This window comes from Martes martes (assembly GCF_963455335.1).
Source record: "Martes martes genome assembly, chromosome: 3".
In the NCBI taxonomy this organism is placed as follows: Eukaryota; Metazoa; Chordata; class Mammalia; order Carnivora; family Mustelidae; genus Martes; species Martes martes.
Window position 1 is genome coordinate 127,647,359 of NC_137890.1, and position 12,935 is coordinate 127,660,293.

General features: G+C 43.2%; 1 protein-coding gene across 2 annotated transcripts; it reads right to left on the reverse strand.

Annotated features, from left to right (window-relative positions):
- Nucleotides 1-568: 568 nt before the first annotated feature.
- Nucleotides 569-12,561, reverse strand: CDCA7 (cell division cycle associated 7; the record flags this gene model as incomplete). Of its 2 annotated transcripts, XM_080799212.1 has the most annotated exons (10): nucleotides 569-1,912; nucleotides 2,267-2,403; nucleotides 2,823-2,972; nucleotides 3,546-3,683; nucleotides 4,427-4,627; nucleotides 5,744-5,821; nucleotides 6,120-6,356; nucleotides 8,950-9,186; nucleotides 9,605-9,730; nucleotides 12,423-12,443. In XM_080799212.1, 10 exons carry the CDS (start codon nucleotides 12,441-12,443, stop codon nucleotides 1,882-1,884), a joined length of 1,356 nt encoding a protein of 451 aa, XP_080655338.1. In that variant the 3' UTR covers nucleotides 569-1,881. The 2 variants fall into 2 exon arrangements, with proteins under 2 accessions (XP_080655338.1, XP_080655337.1); XM_080799211.1 differs by lacking the exon at nucleotides 8,950-9,186 and having other exon boundaries at nucleotides 12,423-12,561.
- Nucleotides 12,562-12,935: the final 374 nt, after the last annotated feature.

The following is a 12,935-nucleotide window of genomic DNA, read 5'->3' on the forward strand; positions in this document are numbered from 1 at the left end:
ACATTTTAGGCTTGTGGGCCATAGTGTCACTTGCTTTTTTTTTTTTTTTTTTTACAACTTTCTAAAAATATAATACTTGGCACAAGTGCCATGTGAATATCAGCTATGGTAGGATCTGACCCACGGGCTATAGTTTGTCAACTCTGGTCTAATTTGGGTTATGAGAGCTTTTAGACCATGCTTTGTCTTTTGCTTTTCTCAGTCCTGGAACAGGCCTCGTGATACAGCATGCCTTAGATATTCAAATGGTTGATAAAACCAAGCTAGGTATTGTGAAATCACAATACCTGGCTTGACTTGGGTTAGCAAATGGAAAAGGAAAATATTGTAAAACCTCATGAGCTTTTATTATTTTCTATCTTGGGATGTAGCTGTCTCAACTGATTTTCTGATCACAGCTAATGGTTGGTTGTATCACCAAGCTAGGTCCTGTTCAAAAGAGCTGGCTCTTGACCTCCAGAAACTTACGTCAAAAGGTAGAAATGGTCTTTTGTTTAAATACGAGGGAAAAAAATAGGAGTCAGTCCAGTAAAAATGAGTACTAAGAATAAAAAAAAGCAGACAAGCTAGAATAAAATGTTTTATTATTAAAATAAAAAAACTTTGTATAAAAGCATTACAAATCAAAAGCTCTATTTACATTTATTGATTCAATGTCCAATTAGGCATCAAACACTGAAAAGGCACAGCAAAAGGCTGCACATGCAAAGAAAATGGACACACAAACACTTAAGATTCCGCCTCTACAAAACGATTTGATTAATGCAAAAGGAGAGGGGGGTGGGGCACAACTCTTGATATCTGCCCAGAAAACTAAAAGGGCAGAGATGGCAAGTTAACAAACTGTGGAAAGTCACCCAGTTCTAAAAAGGCACTTCTCATTGTTATAAAAGTGCTTAAAAGCTGAACATGAACCCTGTGCCTAGTTTAAAACTTCAAGAAAGCAAACACTGCCAAGACTAGTAGTAGTAGACTTGTATCACTATTAATTTTCCATGCAAAACAATCAGGAATTACTTTGAAACACCTTACATATAAACCAAAATAAACTTGGCAAACTACTGTTATGCTGAAGTTTTACAGCATGAATTCAAGTCAGCCCATTCCTGAAGCCTCACCCTCCTAACTCCCCGGGATGTCTTTTCTACAGTGATTTTTGAATAGAGCCCTGCCCTTGGACCTTTGGGTGGTGACTGCGAGATCCAGATGCATCACTTAACCTTGTAGTGGAAGAAAGCAGCAGCAACTGCGTCTCACCCAGGGCAACTTGTACAAGAAGCGCAAAACAAGGAATAGTCTCATGAGAGGCATCCAAAGTAATATACTCCACTTTCCTACAATTACCCAATTTTTCCACATGGTTTTAAGACTTGTGTGCCTTGATTCTGTTAAAAAAACATCAACTAGTGTGAACGCTAAATCTAAAATTATACTGCTTTCTCGTAAACAAGTTAGAGGGCTGTTCTCTGGAATTCAATAGATGTAGTTAGCTAACATTACTACTGTGTTTCTAAGTGCTTGGTTTTATGGGTGGATTCCAGGGCTATTTTGACGCCAATTAAATCAAACATGCTTTCCTATAATTGCCATTTAAAGAGAATTCGGAAACAAAATGGTGGGAGAGAACCACTGGAAATAGAGGGGGATGGTATGGGGTGTGTTGGGGGGAAGCAAAGGAGGAACTGCAGGAAGGCGAAGTATAGCTAGCGATATACCTCAGTGATGCTCAGAGACACGTGGGTCTAATGAGATTAACTTGATTTGCGTTTCCTATAAAACTGATCATCAAAATTCTTAACTCGCAGGTTGCAATCACGTGACAAAACCAGTAACTTTAGGAAGATCAGCGCAGTGAAAGACGGAGAGTGGATCTTCCAAACGCTATGCTTGCATTTCGAATTCCTGTTTCAGACTGAGAGAGAAGGAACAGGTCAGGATATGGTTTTCAACCTAAGAAATTTCTTTGGAAAGCCAAATTCAGTTTTCAAAATGTTTTCATTGAGCTACAGTATATACAGTTAAGTGCATACATCTGAAGCATACAACGGGCATTTTCACGTACACACGCACACACGTCACCACCACCCCCAGGAAGACAGAAAACATTTCCAACATTCGAAGACTCCCAGTGTGCCCCTGTCCAGTCAAAACCTGCAGTCCTCACCACCTGCAGACAACCACTGCTTTCACTTCTATCATCTTTTTATTAAGACACACACATGAATGTAAGATTTGGGTGTGGAAGAGAGAAAAACCAGCCGTTTACCTTTTCAAGTAAGCGTGCACATTCCCAAAGCCATGGTATTTGGCCAGATACACAAGGACCCCGGTCGCACACCGCCCGTCTCGCTGCCGGCAGAAACTGCAGTTGCAGATCCTACGGCAAGGTGGGCAGTGCCAGTTCTGAAGAATTGTGAAAAGGCAGTTAAATCCAGTCTTACTTTCCTCCCCTTACTTATAACCTCTAAGAGAGGCATCACCAATTGCATTGAAAAAAATTTTTTTTAAGTAACAGCAAAAGCTTAATAGGATTAATTTCCATTAGTCCTCCTGATGCTTTCTTAGGAAATCCTGCAGAGGTTACACAGCAACTAGCAGGGGTAGAGTCAATTTCCCTTGAATGGCCTGGTCCCAACCACACACTCTGAGGGGGTCGGGAGACCTCATACTTATCCAGCACTAACACTATGAATTCATCAGCCTCTCCTGAAACGTACACCCCACAACAATAAGGGCTCCATCCTTTCCCTGTTAACCTTTTTTGACCCTTTCTACTCATGGCTGACCTTCAAGCCCACAGGACCACCCTTCAGGGCACCTACTGGATCCAGCAGAGCATCCTTGACCTCTTCACCATAACGGTTTCGAAGGCAGGGACCACAGAATTGGCCTCGAACACCCCAGCACTCTGGGTTTCTGCAGTTTGTTTTGGTATCAATAGTTTTCTGGCGGCATTGATGGCAAGTAGATCCCTACAAATAGGGAAATAAGATGGAAAAAAGAACAGAACACCGCTTTCTGTATAGAAAAATGGCATAAAGAATATCCTTTGTAGATGGTGTCTTGACAATTGGTCTTTCAATCCTATGTCAAATCTACATACACATGGGTATGCCAACGGCATGAAAAATAAATCAAGTATGGTGATTTCATTCAATCGGCAGATGCAACAGTTAATATTATCAAAACTAGTTTTCTGCAAGAAAATATCTTATGCAAAAAAGCCATACCCAAATCTTTATTTTTAGCGCACCACTATATCCTAGCACCTGTGTATGTAGACATATACACAGTAAATATATATTGAATCCATTTCTAAATTAAAAGATCAAATGCTACCAAAGGCTTACTAAGCAAATACTACTCCTGCAGACTAAGAGATGTGTATCCCAAGGATGCTAAAAAACTCTCCTTGTGTGAAAAAACACACAGGAATAATATCCCATATGCTAAGACCTTTAACATTAGCAAAACTCTAAGGATAGAAGCTATCTTTTTTCTCATAGATGTTCATGTTCACAGATGAAACGTATAAAGCTTTGTACCAATGAACGGTTATAGATCTTCTCCCGAGAGTTGTTGCAGATGTTCTCCAGCTCTTCCTCTGTGATTTCTTCCACGGGGCGAATTACATGCGGAAGGGTCATGGATCCAGCACGACGACTTCTAGGCATGTCCTCTTCCTGCATGACAAAAATCACAGAATGGGGGGCGCCTGGGTGGCTCAGTGGTTTAAAGCCTCTGCCTTCGGCTCAGGTCATGATCCCAGGGTCCTGGAATTGAGCCCCGCATCGGGCTCTCTGCTCATCGGGGAGCCTGCTTCTTCCTCTCTCTCTGCCTGCCTCTCTGCCTACTTGTGATCTCTGTCTGTCAAATAAATAAAATCTTAAAAAAAAAAAAAAAAATCACAGAATGGTGCTTACTGGCTGTTCCCAGCTCTGAATCCCAGATATAGGATTTGTAATTTCTTTACAAAGAATTCAACCTACAAATCTTTCTGAGAGCTTATGGAGAAGGGGCAAGTTGTTAAGTTTACTAAAGATAATGGGACATCATGGAAAGAGGAACTGAAGAAAGCTTTGGCCACTTAAAAATAAAATCTTGAAATCAAAGTTGTGGGGGGAGGGCCTGGGTGGCTCAGTTGGTAGAGCATGCGACTCTTGATCTTGGGGTTATAAATTCGAGCCCCATGTTGGATACAGAGAGTACTTAAAAATAAAATCTTAAAAAAAAAAAAAAAAGAAAAGCAAGCAAGCTTTGATCTTCTCACCCGCTAACAAAACACAAATAAGTTTATACAACATTAACAATTCTGAATGATTTGAGGTTTATTACAGGTCATCTAGTTTTGAGGCTGTGTGGGTCCTTGTGTTGTGTGTTGGATACTGGGCCAACAGAAGAACAAGCACAAATGTGGAGAACTCACATCCATGTAGCTGTCCATGGTTTTCCTCTTCCTCACCAGCATGTACTTATCCTCCTCCTCTTCCTCCTCCTCCTCTGTGGGTAGAGCACTAAGGGACCCAAGGATCCGGGACCTTGATCTGGTAAGAGGACGAGCTCTTCGTTCAGGGTTTCTCCTGGAAGCAACACCTGGGAATGTACGCCTGCGCGGTGTCTTTGACTGCTAAGTAAAACACATGTGATGCAACCCATTTAATCCAGAATGAAGAGAAATGGCACCTTCTCCTTAAGCACATTTTTGTTTAAGTAAAACGAGAGCTCCATTTCCTAATCCTCTGTCCTTTCCATAATGCATGGAAAGTGAGCCCCAAAATGATACAGCTGTTGTAATTCTGCTAACACCAAGCCATTCCTCTCAGACTGAGAGATGATCCTTTCATTCCTCCACTTAAGAACACATCTTATTTTCCAAAAAAAACAAAAACAAAACAAAAACACACACACACAAAAAAACTTTCTACAATATCTCTTGAGCCCTGAAACATACTCACTATTTCTACACGGCACAAGAGAGAAATGTATGTATGGTTTTCCTTCTCCCGTTCCTTGCTTGCCTCTTTCCTTTCTCCTCAGGGAGAGGTGGGGAAAGGAACTCTTCCCTTTTGTACCACAGCAGACACATCAATCTCCCCTTAGTTGTACCAGCTAAATTCCTCCGAAGATAATCACATATATTAGGCCAAGACTTGTTTAAAAAATTGTCTTTTCCTTTTTTTCCTCTCATGCTCAGTTATTAAAAACCTCTATTATTATTTATCTACCATGTAGAAGGAATATCCTAATGCTGGGGATACAGAAAAAAAAAATTCAATCTTTACTCCCTGCCCTTGAGGGACTGAGTCTAGTTGGGAAGGAGAGAAATAGCCAGACAAAAGGGGTTTAAGCTCTGCAGAAGCATGGCTTGGAGAGGCCACACCTGCCCTAGAATGCACAGAAGAGGTCCAGAGATCTCTTAAGTTTTCTCTACTTCTTTGTCTGGAGGACTACACAAAATAAGGAAATTGGATTTGAAAATAATAAATCTAGGAGTGCCTGGGTGGCTCAGGTGGTTAAGCAGCTGCCCTCAGCTGGGGTCCTGGGATGGAGCCTGGCCTGGGCCTTGGGCTCCCTGCTCAGCAGGGAGTCAGCTCCTCCCTCTCCCTTTGCCCCTCCCCCTGCTTGTGTTTTCTCTCTCTCTCTCTCTCTAGTAAATACATAGAATCTTAAAAATAAAATAAAATAAAAAATCTATCTTAGACCTGTCCAAAATAGTATAATACACAGAAGGATTTATACTTACTGTACTGGGGCCTGGGAGGGAACGCCTTCCAGGGAATGAGCCAGGGAAGCTTTCTAATTCTGACATTAGTTTTGCGAGCTAAAAAGGGAGGAAATTCAACAGAAATTATTAGTTTAGAATAACTGCTAAAGAAAAAAGCAACTTCTGGAAATTATAGTAGTACGTCTTAAGTTTCTGATTTTACTTGCACATCTACTAAGACTTTTAGTAGATTAAAAAAGAGAAATTAATTTAGGAAAAGAAGCACATTTTAAAGGACACATTGTGAAGACTTCACAGTTACACTGAAAATAATTCTTAGAACATAGGTATGAGCAATGAGCAGCTTACAGAAAGGGTGGGAAAGGTCAGTGTTAGCACAAAGTCAGATACCTACCATTGCTTTGTTTTGCTTTATATTTAAAGCTCTTTTCTCCAAAAAATTCATTCCATTTTCATCTTCTGAATCAGAACTGGAATCAGTCACAGAATTCTCAGGGGGCTTGGAGGGCACTGCTCTTTTGTTGGTGGCTCCCCTGGTGTTTTGAGTTGGGAACTTCATGGCCACCCGGAGGGGTCCGGACCTTCGGCACTGGCTGCGGGTCCTATAGCCAGTGTGGTCTGACTGCAGTCTCTAGTGAATCAGGAACAGTGGAGTCATTAACGACTTGTTGATTGTTGGACAGGCTGCACCACTATGACTACAAAATCCCTTCTGAACAAAAGACACTGACAGCAAATAAATTTTAATGGAATACTTTAATAGTCAAGTTTAACTGACAGCTCTGGGCAACAAATCAGGAATTATAAATAAATACAATAATCAGGGTAATTTAACTCCTCTAGCCTATCTGAGACACGTCTTTATAAGCCATCTTCATAGCCCTTAGTTAGGTCAGTGGTTCTGAGTCTGTTTTGTTTGTTTGTTTTGTTAATGTGAAAATCTCAGCTCCCTTTTAATTCAAAAACAGATCTTTCATTTAAAAAAAAAATGCCTATAAAAACAAGCATGCATTCTCCCACAAACGTGGTTTCAGTGCTTGGCATTAAATATGTTAAAGGTGTCTTAGTGCTCTAATTTACTCTTTAAAAAATTTGCAGCAAATAAGCCTAACATGAAATTCACCATTTTAACCATTTGTAAGTGGCAGTTCAGTAGCATGAAGGACATTCGCACTGTTGTACAACCATCACCACCATCTATCTCCAGGACTTTTTCATCTTCCCGAAACTCTGCACCCATTCAACACTAACTCCCCACTCCCCCCAACCTCTGGCAACCACCATTCTACTTTCTGTCTCTATGAATTTGACTACTTGAAGTACCTCTCTAATCTACTTACTGTAAATTTAAAACTTAAAAAAGTGTTTGAGATTCCCAAAGTCAAGTGGGATTCCATCATTAAAAATATAGTAAAATTAGCCAGCAGGGAAAAGCCAATCAGAATCAAAAGATACTGCTTCATTACCCACTAGTGGAGCTGAATCAATAGCAAGTATGGCAAGGAAGTAGAGAACCTGGAACCGCATACACTGCTGGTAGGAATGTACAAGGTGCAGCTGAAGACAGCCTGTCAGTTCGTTAAAAGTCCAGAGTTACCACAGGACTCATTCGTACATATACTCTGAGAGTATTATGTCCACACAAAAATTTCTATGTGAACGTTCACGGCAGTGCTTTTCACAATAGCCAAAAGGTGCAAACAACCCCAAAACCCATCAACTGATGAAGATGATGAATAAAATGTCATACATTCACGAACTCTTATTTAGCAATAAAAAGATATTAGGTACTAGCACCTGCCACAACATGGAAGAACCTTGAAAACCTCCCATGAAGCCAAAGAAGTCAGTTACAGAAGACTGTATAGTGTACGGTTTCATTCCTATGAAGTGTCCAGAATAGAAAATCTATCACGGTAGCAGACAGACTGGTGGTTGTCCATTGTTGACTGAGGGTACTGGGAAAGGATGAGAAGTGAATGCTGATGGGGAAAGGGTTTTTTGGGGAACTGATGAAAATATTCTAAATTGATCGTGGTGATGGCTGAAAAAAAAAATTGACTGAGGAAAGAAAATACATCACCCATAAAATCCCAGAAATGGAACAGCCACTGTTTTTTTTTTTAACATCCAAACATGTCTAAAACCTGCACAACTTCTAGTATTCTTCGTGTACTTTTAGTGTGCCTGATGATGAGAAAATGACAAACTTTTATGGGTTCTTAAGACTTTGAATCGATTGGTATCTTATTAATTGAAACAAACAGCATCTACAAAGAATGGAAATACTGCCCAGAAATGACTCGGGCTAGTGGGATGTAAGACCTAAACAATGTTTAGGTCACATGCAGACGTACAGACCAGCACCTGCAAGAACTCCAGTCTGCACTGCTTTGGACCACCATCCCTTCTTAGACAGGCAATGCTACATTACCACCAAGTCAGACAGTGATAAACACTCCTTGGCCAGATGCTCCCACTTATGTCAGCATCGGTGTGGTCCCTGGGAATGACTCCCCATCAGACTACAGTGAGCTGAAGAGCATGCACTGACTGTTAAGTCGACACACTGCTTCCTTTTTTGAGACAGTCCTGCTAACCAGAGTCTGCAGAACTAAATAGTATGCTCAGGGAGAGCGGGACCAAGATGCAGCAGCAGCAGCAGTGGCCTGAGCAGAACAGCAGAGGTTAAAGGTAAAGCAGCGTGCACAAGAAAAGGCAGCCAAGGAGCACAGGTGAAAGCAAGAAGGGCCCTGTCATTCCTGCACTTGAACTCCTGAACATAAATCATCACAAGTTTTTCTAAATGAGGTCTAGATCTACCACGGGAACCAGGATTTACCAAAGGCCGGCTCCAGGCTGGGCCAATACTGGGCTGGGCGCTGGAACTTAAAACAGGAATATAGCTAATCTTGAGGACATGTGGGATTCCGGTCAATCAGGCTAGATTTCTGTGGCAACAGAAATCTGGATGTTGGCCAATTTTATTTTCCCAGTTTCCAAGACTTTCAGAGCCTACAAAATGTTCATGCTTTACAAGTAGGACTACATTAGTAAAAACCGTTGTAGGACATAAAGAAGAAAACAACTCTTAAAATTTTAAAAAGGTCAACAAAATCTTCTGGCATGACTAAAATGAAAATTACGAGAAAAAAAATTTTTTAAACCAAATATGTCATGCCTGTAAATGTACCGTACTTCTTGACATGGGTTCTCAAACTCACCATTCCATCCTGTATCTCACTCTCTGAGAAACCGCAAAATGATTCATCGTCAGAGTCGGCATGAAAAATACTGGCCAGTTCTTTAGTGACATCTGGCCTTGATTTCTGTAAAAATCCGCAATGGTCTAATACATCTTGCACCTCACTTTCTGAAAAGCCGCAGAAAGATTCATTATCAGAGTCCTCATAAAAAACATTTGCCAGTTCTTCACTGATATCTGACCTGAATTTAGGTTTCTGTAAAATAAATAAATAAATGTGGTTGTGCATTTTTTTTCCCTTTTTCAAGAACCAATTTTCCATAAACCGTGCAGAGAGCAAATCACATTTACAAGTGCACTACAAGAGAACAGCTTTTGTTACAAAGAAAAATGGTTCAGAGGTTTACAAATGATTTCTGAGTTGTTATGGCAAATCATCAGGCATGTTAGGTTAGGCGACATTTCAAAAAGATAGAATAAGTAGCTAATCTACCTCCAACAATTACTACCTAGAACCACAGCAAAAAGTGAAATGAAATTACAATGCATACTGTATTTTCCAGCGGTTGTATAGAAATGCAGGCAAAAAGCAAGCGGTTTTAATCACGCACAAAGCATTTGGGGCACTGTGGGCACTGCAGACTCAATTCTGTTTATTCTCAGGCAGCACTTACCGTGTTTGCAAAATTATCAGAAGCAAAGCTGTCACAACTGTCATCAGAGGATGATGATGTTTCCATGGAAATCAACTTCACATATCTAAATTTCTTTACATTCTTCTTTACTCCGTGATCCTTTTGCTGCAAATGAAAATGGCAATGCTATTAAGTCGGGCGCTTACTACACTAATTGAAGACATCATTTTTGAGTTTAGTAGTTCAAACAGCACAGAGTAGATATATCCATTTCTTATACCCTACATAGTAAAAGGAGGATTTGCAAATGCTATAAAAATATTTTCAAAACCTGGTAAAATCTTAAAAGGGGACCCCTTTGAAGGAATTATTGTTAAGGGCATCAATTCAATCAAACATCTATAGAACTACCTCACTGCCCACCTCTCTCCTTCCACCAAGCAGAGTGTGTGATATGGAGTTCCCAAGGGGTTTAATACCAACCTCCTAAAACCTGCCTGTTAAGATTAGATTGCACTTCCAAAAGGAAATTTCAAAAGTACAAAATGGTAGAGTGATTTCTCTCCCTCAGCCAAAAATCAAGCTAATGAGGTCTTTTTATATAAGCTTTGGGCTGTGTACTGTGATGCTAATTTCCCAAACTACAAAAACTGGCTAGCACCTCTACTTCAAGATGGCAGGCTTTCAAGCTGGTTCTGCTCTAACCAAGAGGGGTATAGTGATTTCAGCAAAAGTCCTTACAAATCAAGTGAACAAACATACAAGGAGGCAAGTTAAAGGTCAAATAGCACTCCAAACCCAGATAGAATGCCTGATTCCACCTCAGCATTCTACCAGCCTGGCATGACATTCAGCTCTTTCTGAAATCTCCTTGCTATACCATTCTTAAGTTTTTAGAAGTCCTTCTGTAAGTCACAAATTACTCCTAGGTTACTTGTTCATAAACACCAAACAGCCTGGCTTTGCTCATCAGAAAATGCAATTAAGATCTATCTCAAGATAAAGACAGCAATTTCTGGCATTTCTTAACATTTAATGAGACCTAAGTGTAGTTCCTGTGTTTTAATTTTCTTAAATACAGTCACACAATAGAAATGACTCCTCATACTGAAAACTTTGGAAGGCACGCTCTGCTATGAAGCCAAGATGTGAGGTGTCAGGTGGAAAGAACATTCTCAACCTTCCTTGTACACTTAACACTCTGCACTTGATTTCAGTCTCTTGCAAATAAAATGATCATGTCTTTTATCCTTTTAGAAAGGCAGAAAAATGTGATAATAGGTAATGCTACTACCTATTAGAAGGGCTCTCACAAGCACCCCATTTTCCAGGTGAGGAAATTCAAGGCTCCAGGGAGGTGAAACAGAGTGCCCGATATGACACAGCTGGAAGGAGAATTCAATTCTGTAATCTCCTAGGACCTCAATGATCCTTGCACAACTGGAGCTATTTACTCATCAATCTACCTACAAGCAGTCAGAGGCCCAGGACAGCCTCAAGGGAGACAGTCTACTGGAAGCTGAGAGGAAAACATATGCTGGGCTTTAACATGTCAGCACATGCCAAGAGTTAGTTAGCAGGCAAATGCATGTTTTAGAGGAAAAGACGTAGAAAAAGGCAAATGGTCATGGTTGAGATTAACTTTTTTGGCAGGCAGGTAATAACTAATACCACTAAGCAGGTGTTTTATTCTTGCCAGGCACTAGGCATGTTTTCACATTACGTTTAATTCCTTGCAAGAAAGGTGCTATCATTATTCCCACCTAACAAACAGGGAAGCTGAGGCGTGAGGGGTTAAGTGGATTACTCCTAACAGGATGGCCCAAACTGGAGCCCAGGCACGTCAGATTCCGAGTCCTGTTACACTTGGCTTTCTCCAACCTAAAAGCCAATGCCGGGTCACACCCAGGAGCGGTTTCTCTGAAACCACGCCCCCAGCACGCCCTCTCCCCACCCCACCCCCACTGCAACCACAGCCTCCCCACGTGTGTCACTCTTTATTTATTTTAAGCGTGTCACACTCTTCCTTTCCACCCAACCCCCATCTTCTAACATCTCCTGGGGCAGACCCTACGTTCCGGTTTCCGTTAGAGCAAAATGTAACGTTCCATTCAGGGCAACGTCCTGCAGCTGCGAGTAAGGTTGGTGGGTGGAGGAGTGGGAAACGAGCAAATGGTCTGCGAACAGTTTGGACCACCGGGTCCTTCAAATGCCCTTCATCGCCGCCCAGAACTAGAGATGCCTACCCCCCATGGGCGCACCCAAGTCCTAAAGAGACCGTTTTGCGAGACCTTTAAACTTCATACCCACCGATCCTCAGCGGTTAGAAAGCGGATGCTGGCGTGGCAGGCGCAAAATCCCTCCGGGTGCGCGTCCAAAGGGCCCCCCCAGTGCGCTAGGTGTTGCCGCAGCGAGCCACGCACCCGCCCGCAAGCTGCACGCTGGAAAGGGCTGCAAGGCTGCAGGGCAAAGCCCCCAGGGAGCAGGGCAGGAGGCGCTCCCCTCCACCGGGGCTCCGGCCGGCAGACACAATGGGGGACCAGCCCGCTCCAGCAGCTGTCCGGCCCGGAGCACACGTGCACTTCAGGCGCACGTGGCTTCGGGCTCCCGGGAGTGCCAACCTACCTGAAAACTGCTCAATCTCCGACCGCCAGCGCAACGGGTGCGCACGCCCAGCGGGGTCAGCCCCGGGCTCCGAATTACGCGAAATGCATAAAATCTGGGGCTTGCCTACAAGGGCGCCGCCCAGGACCGCCACCGGTGGATAAGCAGCACTCCGTCCGCGGAGTTAGACGGAGTTGGCCCGCGCCCAGCACCCACCGCACCCGCCCCTCGGATTCAGCAGTCTAGCGCTCACCCGCACGCGGCGAGCGTCCATGCTGGCGGCTGGCGCCCAGGCCGGCGCTCTAGGACTGGAGAGCCAAGCACCGCGAGCCGCGGTCCCGAAAAGCCGAAGAAGCCGGAGCTGCAGCAGGCGGGGCGCGCAGACCCGGGCCCGGAGGGGCGGGGCTCTGGCCGGCTTTCCCGCGTTGGGGCGCAGGTCCTGCAAGCTGTGGTAACCGCCTGCCCCGGTGCTAGACCCTCTCCGCACCAGGGAAAAAAGCGACCCCCAAAATATTGTGATCTCAAGCCGCAGCCTTGGAATACCCTAAATTCCGCCTTGGAAAAGCAGCGCTTTGGGGGCTCTAGGACACTCTCTTTACGTGGCTGAACGGTCCTGAGCGAATGGCGCGAAAGCGGTTCGTATTGCCCCGGGGTTAGCAGGCTGATTTGCATGAATTCCCGAGCTGGGAGTGGAAAAGTCGAGTTGCGGGCGAATGGAGAGCAGCGCCAGAGAGTCTTGCGGGTTTATCACTGTCCTTGCGGGTTT